The 16232-nt window shown below is 39.9% G+C and overlaps 1 protein-coding gene across 2 annotated transcripts in view; it reads right to left on the reverse strand.

The window, feature by feature from the left end:
• Positions 1-1260: 1260 nt before the first annotated feature.
• Positions 1261-16232, reverse strand: part of slc30a7 (solute carrier family 30 member 7) — an 84556-nt gene continuing 69584 nt past the window's right edge. For both annotated transcript variants that reach the window (XM_067990579.1, XM_067990581.1), the window contains 3 exons: positions 6705-6795; positions 6453-6602; positions 1261-3810 (listed from right to left, as the gene is read on the reverse strand). In XM_067990579.1, the coding sequence (XP_067846680.1) occupies positions 3763-3810; positions 6453-6602; positions 6705-6795 (289 nt within the window). In that variant the 3' untranslated portion in view covers positions 1261-3762. The remainder of the gene's footprint in view (positions 3811-6452; positions 6603-6704; positions 6796-16232) is intronic.

Below are 16232 nucleotides of genomic sequence, written 5' to 3' on the forward strand. Positions count from 1 at the left end.
GTTTTTTGCCTCTCCCAGGAGATTACATGGCTGCAAGGGGGCGTGGGGGAAGGAGGGAGGAAGTGTCAGTCATGATGGTCCGGCCATCTTGTGTGGGGCAGGCTTGATGGACCAGCTGGTCTTTATCTGCCTGTCAATTTTGTATGTTCGTATGTCGATACGGGGAGGGAGCAGGAATATGGTATTGAGATAGTGGATCAGCCATGATCATTTTGAATGGCAGAGCAGGCTCGAAGGGCCGAATGGCCTACTTCTGCTCCTATTTTCTATGTTTATTTTAATCAATGGCTCTAATCACATCAATTTTGTTTCTTATACTTTGTGCATTAATATACTGTTGTTTAACAGTAGTTGAACCAATCTTTTTTCCATACACATGTCAGTAAGAGAACTTGGATTTATATAGTGCCTTATTACATCCATAGGAGGTCAAAGTGCTTTGCAACCATTTGATTTATTTTTGAAGTGCAGCCACTGTTATGCAGTAGTGCAAGAAGGTGATAAATGCAGATGGTAGAAAACAAATCAAGGAAATCTTTTCCAGGGAGTTTATAGGATGCATTGAGAATTATGCCGTGTGCCACGTTAATGAACAAAAACCTTAAAAACATTCCCTATGGACCATGTGGCCTTTGGTAAACACCTACCACATGAAACAAAACTATTGTCACACTCAAGTGAGGGAATGTGTGGTACATTTTGTCAATTAATCAGAGAAGTCTGAAGATCAACCAATTAAAAAATTCCTCCTGTAATGGCCACTTACATGAGGTACATTGGCATGTTTGCAAATTAATTTTTTTTGAATACTCCATTCTGTTCCACCCGCCAAAAGATTTGAACAGTTAGTGGAGAGTTACTATCTCAGTGCAGGCACAGTGGCCAGTAGTAAAGATGTCTGTCTTTTAAATAAGCAATTTATTTTTAAAGTTGAGATAGGGCAGTTTGTTTTACAGATCTTGAAGAAGAGATGTGCATAGATCTGAATGTTAATTTTTGGAAAGAACTTGCATGCTTAGGAAGAGATTTATGAAGCTTAGTTGCAATCTGCTGAAGTTATTGATTACAAGTTATTGTTCACTCTAACATGCCAATGTTAAGTGATCTCAGGGTTTTAAAGAAGTATACGTGAGGACAGAAAGTAATAGGGAGCAATGTTCCATAACTTAGCATTAAATCCAAAGGGGCTTGTTAGTGTTAGTTACTCTTGCAAGGGAAAATAAAAAGAAAATTTTGAAAAACTTGCACAAAGTACTGCAGTTGTTGTCAAAATATTTATTATGCATATTTCTGTAAGTTCGACAAGTCGTTTGATAAGACAATTTACTGTAGAGACTTTACTTCATCATAGTTGTGTGTACTTCAAATTGCTTTGGTGATGTTTATCAGTCTGTTTTAAAATATTAAAAATACTGAGTCTCTTTTTAAAGGATCTCCTCAAGAGATTGATCTAGAATGATTTTAAATCAACCAGAAAAACTACTAAACAGCTCAAGACCCACAAGTGGGATTTTAGAAAGTTCAGTTTAGCGGCTTTGAACAGGAAAGACCTCTACAGTCTGACAACCATATTTTTTAAACAAAATAATACAACTCTCTTCTCTCCTCAAATGCCCAATTAATTCCTGGGTAGAGGCAAAGGCTTGGTACAGTACAAAGAACCCCTTTGATTTAATGTTGAAAATGTTCCCAGAAGCAGCAATAATGCATTATACAGCCAACAGAGTGACTATTCCATTTAAAGTGAACAGCAATAATTCCCTACCAACACAATATAAATACTTTTGCTTTGATGCACTAGTATTTATTGAAGTTTATCAGATAAACTTGCCCTGTACGAATTATTCACACATTTTGTCTGCAAGTGTCTGAAAGCCAATACCCACTTACAGCGCGTGAATTGTGAGATACAAACCTGGAATGACCTGAACTTGAGCAAACCACATAATTGTTTTACAGATAGCCTCTGGGGAGGGAGAAGGGAAAGTCTGTGCAGTACCATCATTTTATCCTGCACAGACAGGGTCTGATTACAGCTTGTGTGTGTGTAAACATTTCAATCATACTAAGGTTTCCAAGCTGTAAACATTTGCTTTGGACAATGCAGTTTTGGCAACCGTTGCAAGATACTGTATTATACTTCCAATTCATTTCCCTATGCACCGTATTTAACCAACAAACACCTTCATTGCTGGATGAATTCCAATAACTTACAAAAGTAGATTTTGTTCACTGTTGAAACAGCTAAAACAAAATGAAATCTTTGTCTATTTTCTAAAATGCAACCACACTGTAGTCTTTTGCTTTGCGCCCAACCCTATCACAGACACTAGTGGAATTTTGCCTTATTCCTGGCCAGTGATGGACAGTCAAAATGACTCTGGCCAATTTTTCCTGATGCGCCACAGGGCACTGATTAATTGTTAATCCTCTCATTATTACTCTGCAACTTAATGGACTCAATTTTTTGAAGCTAAGTTCCATCAGCATCACAGTTTTCCTGCAGCCTCATTAATGTAACAATTTATTGAAAAAAAATTATCCAATCACTAGTTCCATATTAAAAAAGTTGGACTTGATTGGCGTATTACACCCGTTTAAAATGTACCAGCACTAATATAAATGAGAAACCACTTGCTCAACTAATCAACTCATAACAGGCCCATTCCTTCTGCAACTACTGACATTGTTAAGGTCTCTCTTTGAATCTGCTATGACTGTGTAAGTAATTTATAATGTTTATTTTCAGTGTTTAAATCTGCAGTTTCACTGAATTTCACCTATAAAAAGATTAGATTACCTGCAAATAACCAGTGCCAAAGTAGGAGTCAGGACTCTTATCATTTTTTTAAAATTACTGTTAACATTTTATGACAGAATATTTTATTTCTGATGAGATTCAAGTCTGGCTGTCCAATCTTTGCGTGGATCCTCTGCTGCACTGTCCGATTTCACCCTCAGCCCAATCTAGGATGAACACACAATAGTCACCTCTGTGCAAAATTGCCATGACGCAGGTGGAATTTCTTTATATCCAGCAGCATATAATGGACAGCATAACAAAGGACTGTCTTGAGAATAAACTACTGATCTGTATCTTGCTACCACAAAAAGGATAAGTTCTCTAACCTCCTCCCCCTCTAAAAAAATCTATTAAAATCCATTAGAACCATGCTGATCACCATGATGTACACCACTGGCCAATGATTATAAAACTTGTCCCAATGTGTCCAGTATCCACTTTCTATCCTCCAAATATTAGTTCTTGTCCACTGTAAAAAGGCACTTCAGAAACTGAATATGGTTCATTTCATTTAACCTGTATAGCATACAACTAATTAGAAAAAATTTAGTACATAGCAGAATGATAGCAAGGACAACAATATTTACAAGAACAGGAATAGAACTGAACTGTGGGAACACATCTGTCAAATAGGACGATGGATTATAACACCACAATTTTTGGCTTATCATACAACAGAACACCGACTCAGTTATAATTCCTTGATGAAGTCAAGATGAAATAAGACACTTCAGGCCTAAAGGTGGCTCCAGATCAAGCAGGTACCGACTACGCACATTACTTCACTATTCCTTGACTTGATTGAGAAAGTCCTTCCACTGATGCAAATAAATAGTGCTCTGTCCACACTCAGGCTCACTGTACAGCGGTGGTGTTTCAATCCAATGACCCAACAGCAGTTAAAACTATTTCCTGATCCCAGAACCAAGGGTTTGGACCTATGTGTTTTTAAGACATCTTTACATAGCTGCAAAGTCAATCTGGACATAAAGCTGTCTTACTCCTGCCTGCAAATAAAAGGGACAAAAAACAAATTAGTTTATTACTTCACTTCAATGGGTGGATAAAGTAGGAATGTGTTTCATGCCCCACCACCAACATGTCTCAGTTATCAGCAAATAAATTCATGTTTTCCTTTTTAATTAAACAAAAATATAAAATTTATAAAAGTAAGTTTAATAACCAAAGTATTGTGAAAGTACATGTTTGCGCTAAATATTATACTACATCATGTTCTAGTACATGAATGGCTTTGTAGGTGTTGCTTGAGGAAACTTTTGAAGCAACATGGTTCTGTGCACTTGCCTCTGCAATTTGCTGCACAGTAAACGCACAGTTGCAGCTGTGCCACCAGGGAAGATACCAAGTGGAGGGAGGCATCAAAGGCTCTGTATGCACTATCTACCAGCCAACAAAAGGACAGCACAGAGTGAGGCTGGAACCACCCATTCCATTAGAAAGTAACACAGGATCCAGGAAGGAAGGAATGAAAGCTAAATCATTTTACCCTTTTAAAGATCTATCTACATAATATGTTTCCTATTTGCTTTCTGATTGCTGCTGACCAGATCATCATTAAGATTTAACTTGATCAGCCAAGCCAATGCTGCTGAAAATGTAATGTTAGTGGCAGATTATAAAACGGCCAAATTTACAAAAATGACAGTGGACTTGAGTAAGATTGACTGGGGGATCCTATTAGACCGGGATAATTGCAGCAAAGTTGAAAAATGGAGTACTTTTAAAACCATTTGCATGCCTAAAGAAGCCATGTATGCAAGGTAAGCTATTCTGACGAGATTAGGGATAGGTATCAGTATGGCCAAGGAACAATGGAAAAGATGATAGTGGATAGGTGTGGCAATGATAACAAGGACTTTATTAGCTATGTTAGGAGTCAGAGAGCCATCAAGGACTGTGTAGGGCCATTGAGGGATGCTGCAGGGCAGATTTTAGTGGAGCTAAAGATATGGCTGAGGTTTTAAATGGGCACTTTGCATTGGTCTTCATTACTGAAGATTATGCTTAGTTACGAGTACTGTTATACAGAAATTATGTTAAAAATGAACGTGTAGAAGTGGATGCAGAAATAGCTCTAGCTAGAATTAGGGTTCTTAATGCAAATCAGGCTGCTGGCCTTGATGGCAATTCACCCTACGGTGCTAAAAGAAATGGGGATTGTGTTATGTGAGCTCACTGAAGCCTGGGATTGTTTACATGGACTGGAGAGGGGACTGTGTGGTGCCAATATTTAAAAAGGGCACTAAGTCAGAACCAGTAAATTATAGGCTCATTAGTTTAAGTTCAGTTACAGGCAAGTTGCTAGAAGATATTGTTAGAAATGCATTGTATGATCATCTAGAAAGAGCAGAGGTTATTAGAGAATCTCAGCATGGCTTCTAGAAAAGGAGATCCTGTCTCATGAACTTGACTGAATTTTTCTTTGAAGAGGTTACAAAGTTGGTGAATGATAGAAGTTTGGTATAGACTGTGTACGATGATTTTCAAAAATTCTTTGGCAAAGTGCAGAAAAGGCTGCTAAGTAAGGTTGCATCTTAAGGGATTGGTGGGCAGATTTTAGTTTGATAGCAAATTGGTTGCATTTGCGCCGCAAAGGGAACTCGAGGCCCTGGAAAAGGTCCAGAGGAGGGCCACTCAATTGATACCCAGTTTAAAAGCCCTTAGTTATCAGGACAGGCTTAGAGAAAAATGTAGACTTTGAGGGGGATATGATTGAGGTCTTTGCATAACTGCGGGCTGGATAGATGGTGTGCGTAGGTTGCATCATGTTGGGATGGGGCCTGTTGGACTTTTCCTATACTTTTTCATATGTACGTAACTAATCAAATTGCAGAAACAGAAAGCAGCCACCACCTATGGACACCTGAGACAGCACTTCCAGAAACTACACTGACAACAGCATCAAGTGAGCATTTCCACTTGGTCTTGGGAATAGAATGGCCCAAACTCCCAACAGGATACCAAACACGAGAAACCGGCAATTCTTTCTTTCCCTATGCTTTGCACACTGCCGGTGAGAATGGCCTCAAGCTCATCAGTTGCTGAATACCCAGCCTCCACACTAAAGACCCTGCACCATCTGTGAGTAACATCACAGGAGATCAATTAGTACACTTAAAAACATTTTTTTGAGGCAAACCATACTCAAAATGAAGCATTTTTTTCTGTTTCCACGAAATACATCAAAATAGTTGCACCGAAGTAATAGTGCTTTGTTGGTTTATATAAATGACTCATTAAAGATGTGTCAAATCCAAACAGTAAGCTCATTCTCCAGTGTATTACCTCTCAGCATTAATTTTTATTGGATACAGAATGGCTGCTTCCTTTGAGTTTCTGTGAACATTCAATCAGGTGAATTTATGTTGGTCTGCACTGCCATGGATTGAAAGCAAAACTCTTTCATATTTAACATACATTTGCTTACACACAAATGACAGAATCTTGTTTACAATTCCAGCGAGAAGCATTTCCTAAACACCAAAGAGATTCAATTTGATGAGAACCTTGAGCTTGGAGTTATCATGAAAGTAAGTAATTCTTAAAAGGTCACCAGCAATTTTTGAACCTTGCATATGGGCAAAGAGAAACATTCTTATAGAACAGCATAAACTTTCTCTTGACATACCTGAGTGAAAATGTTGTGCGTTTGGCTCAAAATCCATCGTGCATCTGCATCAGGAGCTACCAGAAGCTTTACTGTGCCGATATAAACTTCACTACACAAGGTCCAGAAGTGGGGATCATTTAAACTGTAAACTCCTTGCAAATGCTGAACCTGGAAGAGCAAATGAGAGATTGTGAGTTCCAGTTCAGTGAAATACTAAGTGCACTCTTTGTTTTCCCCAGTCATACTGCATATAACATCCATTCTACGTACCCGCTGGTAGCACTGGGGCAGCATGTGATCCAACGATGGAGGAGTGCGCTGCATTAAAATCCCAATGGATTGCTTTAAGAGTGGAACAACACTGTCAGAGAAAAAGATCACAGTCAGAAGAATTTTCCTCTTTTACAACACCATTAAACTCCGCTCTGCCCATCACTGCTTAGAAATGCACATTATATTTTAGCTTCCACAACAAATTATTTATACCAGTACAGTTCTAGGGCACACATGGTACTCATTACTGCCAAATCTCAAGATAAAAGGTAGTTATGACAAGGGAAAGCCAGGGTCTAACATGCATTTAGTGCACTTTAACACTCCAATATCATGTTCTAAGCACCGATTCATTTTTATTGTTTTCAACTGAAACTAATTTCTAAGTGAATGTTTTCCATTCACTCAGAGCAGTGCTTCTTCACCAGATGACTGCACCACTTTGCTGGATACAATACACGTGAAAATGCTACATGGTCTTTGTTTAAATTACAGATGTGTAATTTCACCAGCAATAAGCAATGTGAGGTTATGAACTCATTATAGGAGGCCACTACTTTTCTCAACAATTAATCCTCTCTCAGGAGTACCTCATTAGTGTAGGCACGAAAGCAGGGATTCATGTGAATCAGAGGTCTACATTCCTGGCAGTCTGTAAAAGCCATCCCACTGATAATGGTGACAGTTTCAGGCACTGCAGATTTGGAGAACACATCTGCACTAGCCCCTAACTTGGCATGCTGTGGTTTCCCCCAGATTTATTTTTCTTTTTTCAGTCAGTCCCCATGCAGCTTGATAGCCGCTAGGAGGAAGGGCGCTACATGGGAGGATTAGAATGATCAGGTTTTTTGAAAGGTAGGTCATTTCTCACTAACTTAATGTGCCAGTCACTGAGGTGGCAGATAGAGGAGGTTTAATGGATGTTTTATACATGGATTCTCAGAAGGTGTTTGATGAGGTTCCACACAAGATGTTGCTAAATAAAACTGAGCTGCATAGAATTGGAGGCAACCGTGTGGACAGTTAGGAAACTGGTTGGGAGGTAGGAAGTGGAGATTTGGTATAAAATGGACATTCTTGGATTGGCAGATATTGAGAAGTGGTACCCCCCAGTGACTGGCAGTGGGGACCCGCCTTATTAAACTGAAGAAATGTCAAATAAAAACAAGCTGGAGATAACATACACATAAATAAATAGATAACTAGGATTTGGACAGAGAGGAGATTATATCCAATTTTGCAGATGATACTAAAGCTAGGAAGTATAGTAAAGTGTGAAAAAGAGCAGGAAATTACAAGAGGAAATAGATAAAGTGAGTAGGCAGAACAACAGCAGACGCAATCTAATGCAACAAAGTATAAAGTTGTACACTTTGGACGCAGGAATGTCAGATGGGGGTACGCGCAGGGAGAGGGATAGATAAAGAAAGGGATTTAGGAGTCTAGGTACTTAAGTCATTAAAACTAGCTCCCAGGTGCAAAATGTGATCAAAAAAGCCAATGGGAGGCTGGGCTTCATCAAGAGATATAGAACATAAAAGGAAAGAATAGCTACTGTAATTATACAAGGGGTAAAAACAGAAAATGCTGAAATGCTCAGCAGATCAGACAGCATCAGTGGAGAAAGAAACAGAGTTAATGTTTCAGGTCAATGACCTTTTGTCAGAACTGGAAGATGTTTGAGATTATATAGTAATTACACAGAGCCCTGGACAGCCCTGATTTTTAAAAAAAAAATTCATTCTCAGGATGTCGGCGTCGCTGGCAAGGCCAGCATTTATTGCCCATCTCGAGTTGCCCTGAGAAGATGATGGTGAGCCTTCTTCTTGAACCACTGCAAGCAGTCTGATACAATGGAGTGGCTGGCTAAAATAAGCAGGAATAAAAACAGAAAATGCTGGAGAAGCTCAGCAAGTCAGGCAGCATCTGTGGAAATATAATAAGCAGGTGTGGCTTGCTAGGCCACTTCAGAGGGCAGTTAAGAGTCAACCATGTTGGTGTGGGACTAGAGCCACAGATTTGCACAGTTTACAACATAGATGCTAGATTTGTCCACTTCTAAGTACGAGTCCAGCGTTTGTAATTCCTCCTTGACATGAAGCCATGAAGGTACTTGAATATCTGTTCATTCATATATAAATGTGGCCTTTCAAACTTTCAGGTTGCAGTGGCCTAGTTGAACACATTCTTTTCCCTTTGTGGTAACAACAGAAGCTAAAGAATCAACTTGTTTCAATACAAAACAACCCCATATGTTCTGAATATAATATCCCCTGGTTGCAGCCTTGGAGACCTTCCAGTGATTGGCGTGGGGTCCCATTTATGCCTGGAGCTGGGTCATTGGTGCTGTAAAGTTGACCTACATGCTCAATGATAAAATTCCCCATTATGGTAATTTGGATCTAACATACTCTGATGTGGTACTTCGAGCCTTTCTCTCCACTAGAACTGGATTGTGTGCCTGTGAAGATTTCCAATTTCCTTTTGAATTTGGCAATTGGAAACTTCACTGAGGTGCAGGTAAAAATTTTATGTAAAGAGTTGCTTGGGCTTTATATAACTTCTACATAGAAGAGCAAGGGAGTTTTCCCAGGTGTACTGGCTAATACTTATCCCTCAACTAACATCACTAAAACAGATTATCTGGTCATTATCACATTGCTGTTTGTGGGACCTTGCCGTGCACAAATTGGCTGCCGCGTTTCCTACATTACAACAGTGACTACACTTCAAAAGTACTTAATTGGCTGTAAAGCACCTTGGGATGTCCTGAGGTCATGAAAGACACTATATAAATGCAAGTCTTTCTTTCTGTTTTCAAATTGGCACAAGAAGCTACTTATTTGGATCCTCAACTAATTGTTGGCCTCTTTCTAAATAAAGGGAGAAGGAAACACTTCATCATTCATGATGAAAATAGTCAAATAAAGATCTGGAATGTGGTGCTTCGTGTGCACTCACTATGGGCATTTCTTTCACTTCAGATTCCTGGTTCTGTGATTAGCGTGATTAGCAGGGCTCATACACAGACCATTCCTGAAATCCACCTTAGTTGCAAGTAACAATATTTTCACAACAAATACTGCTTATGGGTTTTTCGCTGCATTACAACAGTGACTACACTTCTAAAGTACTTAATTGGCTGTGAAGCGCTTAAGGACGCCATGAGGTCATGAAAGGCGCTATAGAAATGTAAATTCATTCTTTTTTTAAAAAAGCACTGACAGTACATTTGACAACAACAGACATACACAAAGTCACCAACTGAACAAAATGCTGATTAGCTTTGAAGACACAAAACTACAGGAAAATACCATGAAAATTTATCATCTTAGGATTCATTTTTTGTGTCACTGAATGTGAATACTGCACTTAATATATCCCACTACTAGGATATATTAAGTGCAGTAATTCATGATTTTATATAGTGACAGCATAATAATTGGGGTGGGAGAAGAGAAGGGGAGCTCTTATAAATGTCAATTTTATTTTCAAATGTTATTAATTATGAAGTTTTATTTCATATTTAAAGACTGAAGCTACTTTTCACTGGTACGTTCTGGTCTTCTGATCCGCTTACAATTACATACTGAACGAAAGGAAGAACCTCAGCCAATCCCCATGTAACTAAATATATCACAACCCCCTGTAGGCATCAAACTAAAAAACAAGCCAACCGTGCTTCCACACACAGCACTCTACAAACACCACCAACCGTGCAGCTCAGGAGCCCAAATGCTTCACATTCAATTAAAAAGATACAGTTCCATAAAATTATCCCTACTTCAAAAATACATTATATAGATAGGTGTTTAAAAGCACAGTTAAAAATATAATGAACATTTTTTATATAATTAATAATTGCTCAATTACATAAATTTTGCAAGAGAAACTCATCTCGTAAAAACAGGAACTTTATGTAGCCCAGTCAGCAGAAAATAACTACTTTTTTTTTATTATTTATTAGATTTGAGCCAAAGAGGAGGTCCATTGCCACAGATGAAAAATATGAAGATCATAGATGCAGGAGAAGCACTCATTGTTTATCTGAGTCATGGACAATATTTGTAACTATCTAGGTGGAATGAAAATGAATCACTCCTGTGCCCATTAAAGTCCATTGTGACATAAGGTTCCAGTCGCAATCCTGTTCCTAACGGACTAAAAACATTAGGAATAAAAATACTCCGCTCCTGGATATTTGGTGCATCCATAACTATTTAGAGGTAAATTAAACCTTTTGCTTAATTTACTGATACCCGAGCTGGAATCTCACGACGTGATAAATGAATGCCATTGGTATTTGACATTGGTACCAATTGTGCCTCCATAAACTTTCTGGAACTAATGCCATAAGAGTAAATGTTTGACATAATTTGATTGGGCAACTAATGGCCAGTCCTTTTTTGTATTTGGGACCGAGAAGGTCTTTTTCATGGGATGTGGGCGTCGCTGGCAAGGCCAGCATTTATTGCTCATCCCTAATTGCCCTTGAGAAGGTGGTGGTGAGCCGCCTTCATGAACCGCTGCAGTCTGTGTGCTGAAGGTTCTCCCACAGTGCTGTTAGGTTGGGAGTTCCAGGATTTTGACCCAGCGACAATGAAGAAATGGCGATATATTTCCAAGTCAGGATGGTGTGTGACTTGGAGGGGAACGTGCAGGTGGTGTTGTTCCCATGTGCCTGCTGCCCTTGTCCTTCTAGGTGGTAGAGGCCGCGGGTTTGGGAGGTGCTGTCAAGGAAGCCTTGGCGAGTTGCTGCAGTGCATCCTGTGGATGGTACACACTGCAGCCACGGTACGCCGGTGGTGAAGGGAGTGAATATTCAGGGTGGTGGATGGGGTACCAATCAAGCAGGCTGCTTTTTCCCTGGATGGTGTCGAGCTTCTTGAGTGTTGTTGGAGCTGCACTCATCCAGGCAAGTGGAGAGTATTCCATCACACTCCTGACTTGTGCCTTGTTGATGGTGGAAAGGCTTTGGGGAGTCAGGAGGTGAGTCACTTGGCGCACAATACCCAGCCTCTGGCCTGCTCTTGTAGTCACAGTATTTATGTGGCTGGTCCAGTTAAGTTTCTGGTCAATGGTGACCCCCAGAATGTTGATGGTGTGGGATTTGGCGATGGTAATGCCGTTGAATGTCATGGGGAGGTGGTCATTGCCTGGCACGAATGTTACTTGCCACTTATTAGCCCAAGCCTGTATGCTGTCCAGGTCTTGCTGCATGTGGGCACGGACTGCTTCATTATCTGAGGGGTTGCGAATGGAATCATCAGCGTACATCCCCATTTCTGACCTTATAATGGAGGGAAGGTCATTAATGAAGCAGCTGAAGATGGTTGGGCCCAGGACACTGCCTTGATGAACTCCTGCAGCAATGTCCTAGGGTTGAGATGATTGGCCTTCAACACTCACTACCACCTTCCTTTGTGCTAGGTATGACTCCAGCCACTGGATAGGTGGTCTGGAACTTAAGGGTAGTCTTGTGTAGTCTGGTGAAGGAGAGTGTATTGCAGTGAAAAGGCAGCTACCTCGGTTTGGACCTGAAACTATCTGTGTAATTTGTTGGTTCTATTACAATTTGGACAGAACTATAACTTCTGATCAACAAAGGGTAATATAGGACATGTTGGTCTGAAAGGGGTGCAGAATACAAGGCTTATGAGGACAGACTATTTGGTTCACTTTCCAATGATTTGCATGCAAGCCTTTTTTGAATATACCTGGAACATGCTCAATAATGCTGCTAAATACAGGTGGATAAAATTCCCCATTACACCCAATAGGTGGGTCTAACATACTCCTTTCTTTCTAGTAGAACTAGATTGTTGCTGATGGACATTTATAACCTGCCTTTGAACCCAGCACAAAACTGAAGACCTCACTTCAATCTGATTAAAAGGGTTTTTGGGCCATTATACAGCTTTTGCATTCATAAAATGTTGTCGTGCGAGGTTGTTCATTGGCGTTAGTTCACTTGTTGCTCTTTCCCTACATGTAGCAGTAGATGTGCGTTCGTGATCCTCATCTGATTCTCTTTTTTTTTTAAAACCCAGACTTTGCTTTGGCCATATATACACCAGTTTTTCGAGCCTGTGCTTATACTTTCCCAAAATTATTGACAGAATACACAAACACTAAAACCAGCAGCAGACACTGAGGATTCTCTGTGCCTCATTTGGCAGTGGGGAAGGTTTTCTGCAGAAACTTAAAAATCCAACATAATGTGTACAAAGTTATAGGATGCAAAATGCATCTATGATTTCATCATGCAAAAGTTAACAATCGTCCCTGTGTCTTTGTGGCACTGAGTGGAGGCCACACAGGGAGGAAAGATTGCCTCAGATTACTCGCATGCCCCTAACAACAGCTGAAGCCAAAGCAACATTGTCAGAAGCCCAGGAGCGGGTTACTTGCCGCCTCAACTTGGCATGTTCTGTGGTGCGAAAATAAAATAAAATATATTTTTGTATAGTGGTTCATGTTATAAACTGACATAAAATTGTAAGATATAAACTCAAACATTTATAAAAGACAAAAACTGAGTGTAATGTATCCAAGTTTGTCGACGATACAAAGCTAGGTGGGAAAGTAAGCTGTGAGGAGGACACAAAGAGTCTGCAAAGGGATATAGACAAATTAAGTGAGTGGGCAAGGTGGTAGCAGATGGAGTATAATGTGGGGAAATGTGAGGTTATTCACTTTGGTAGGAAGAACAGAAAAACAGAATACTTTTTAAATGGTGAGAAACTATTAAATGTTGGTGTTCAGAGAGATCTGGATGTCCTTGTACATGAAACACAGAAAGTTAACATGCAGGTACAGCAGTAAAGAGTAAGGAAGTCTTGCTACAACTGTATAGGGCCTTAGTGAGACCACACCTGGAGTAGTGAGTTTTGGTCTCCTTACCTAGGGAAGGATATACTTGCCTTAGAGACATTGCAACAAAGGTTCACTAGATTGATTCCTCAGAGGACGACCTTCTCATCCCAGGAAAGATTGAGTAGAATGGGCCTATACTCTCTGGAGTTTAGAAGAATGACAGAAAATCTTACATGTTTCAATGAGATTACGAGACGGTTTGACTGGGTAGATGCTGAGGCTGTTTCCCCTGGCTGGAGAGTCTAGAACTAGGGGACATAGTCTCAAGATAAGGGGTCAGCCATTTAGGACTCAGATGAGGAGGAATTTCTTCACTCAGAGGATTGTGAATCTTTGGAATTCTCTACCCCAGAAGGCTGTGGATGCTGAGTCGTTGAGTATATTTGGCTGAGATCGATAGATTTTTGGACTCTAGGGGAATCAAGGGATATGGGGATCGGGTGGGAAAGTGGAGTTGAGGTCTAAGATCAGCCATGATCTTAGTGAGTAGGCTCGAGGAGCTATATGGCCTACTCCTGCTCCAATTTCTTATTTTTATATATCTTATAGACACAATGTAGAACCCAACAGAAGGAAGAATTAATTTTTAAAAAATATACATTTCATCAACATTACTGAACATTAGAAATAGAACTGCAGTATAACTAAGAGATACTATGCAGCAGTTTAGTTTTTTTTTTAAAGTGACAAGAATGTGATTTCATTATCTGTACAGAATTATGCAAGGAATCTTACAACACCAGGTTATAGTCCAACTGTTTTATTTCAGGTGACGAAGGAGAAAGCCTCCAAAAGCTTGTGATTTTCAAATAAAACAGTTGGACTATAACCTGGTGTTGTAAGATTCCTTGCATTTGTCAACCCCAGTCCATCACCGGCATCTCTACATCATGTACAGAATTAGATGACAGTGGGTGTGGAAGTGGTTATGGCTTGATGCTAAATTTGATACACCATATACAACTTGATAAAATTAAATATTTCACAGAACTGGTGCTCCTAACCAAACATTTTCCTATGAAGGAAAACTTCACTGTACATGCAGTAGAGTTTAAACTTGTTAAAAAATGGACCACTTTGAAGTGCATGATACTTTCAGTTTACCAAATATGATGAAAGTTCCCCATGGGTTGCTGTACATTTTTAAAATGTTGGACTATAAATTCAGCCACACAGCGCCCGTTTTTTGGGTGCTAACCAGCATACTAAGCTGCCAATATGGTGGGCAGGTAGCAGGCACGCATTTCCAAATGGAAGTGTGCCACCCGCCCTATTGGTGGAGGGGTTGTGCTGGCTGCAGGAGCGCACGCCTGCAACATTCAAAGTCAAAACACTGTATATAAATTAGGGTCCTGCACTTCACTGATGATTCTCCAGCAGCTCTGTGCAGCTTGATTAAAACGAGGCCCGAGATCGGGGTGCCTTGGGCCTCACCATTCAGGCACAGAGAATGTACCCTGTGCCCCCAAAAATGGGTCGCCCCCATTTCTACCCCATTATCTCCACTTTGCAAGGATCCTGCTACAGCTTTGATGAGATCACTTTCATGGAATGAACAACTATAAAGGTCTGCAGCATTTTGTCAAACAATTGACATTGAATGAAAGAGCCAAGCAAAATAAAAAGTTTATTAAATAACACAGTTAGCTTGACATTGTGTTTTTAATACAAAAATACAACATTTGCAAAGCAGAAATGACTGGCAGTACTGGCAATTTTTTCATCTCGTTGCAGCATTTCTAAATATCTGATGTATTTCTTTTAACTGAAAGTAAGAAATCCTTTATATATCACCTTATATCTCAAAGAACTTCACATACAGTGAATTACTTTGAAGTGCAGGTTATGTAGGCAGAAATAAGAAATTCCTCTGATCTATCCTTTAGTCTGAGTCATTGTCACATGAAATTTGTGCATCAACATATGCCCAAGTATGGCTCATCTTCAACTCGTGACTATTGGCATTGCCTACTTTTAAAAAAAAGTTGCAGTAGAATACAAATCCTCAACAAGTATTCAGATGATTGCATTCTCTCCCAACTAAGTTCTTGACACTCGACTGAAGGAGACTGTAACTATTAAATACTATGTGGCATGGAGTACATGCTGTGAATGAGCCCAAGAATTTCTTCCCTTCCTGAGAAAGCAGCACTATCTGCACTGAAGCGTTAGCTCAGTGTTCTCAGTTGCAGTGTTTCACTTCAGTCATTGTTGGGTAGAGTGTCATTAATATGAATATTCTTCCCTATCTGTTCAAAATTCATATTCCATAACGCACCTTCCAGGAGATAAACCAGAGCATGTAGTTTCTGTGACAAGGCAAGTCTAAATAGGCCTAAAATACCTACAACTCCCTCAGTATCAGAGCAGAGTGAGTGGCACTACCCAACAATATATTTTTATTTTTTAAAAAAACTTTCGAACAGCAGAACCGAAGGGTGCGTCGGAGTGGGTCACCATACGGATAAGTGTCATCCTCGGCCAGCCCTGGTCTGGCTGTTTCCATGACCCATTGGTTTTGATCATAGTGCACAATTGGACTATATTTTTTGCACAGCCTGATCATCACGCTTCAAATATCCCTCAATATCCCTGGATATAGAGTTTTCAGGCAGGATAGAGTGGGTGATAAAAGAGGAGGGGTAGTAT

Source organism: Heptranchias perlo, chromosome 9, assembly GCF_035084215.1.
Source record: "Heptranchias perlo isolate sHepPer1 chromosome 9, sHepPer1.hap1, whole genome shotgun sequence".
Taxonomy (NCBI): domain Eukaryota; kingdom Metazoa; phylum Chordata; class Chondrichthyes; order Hexanchiformes; family Hexanchidae; genus Heptranchias; species Heptranchias perlo.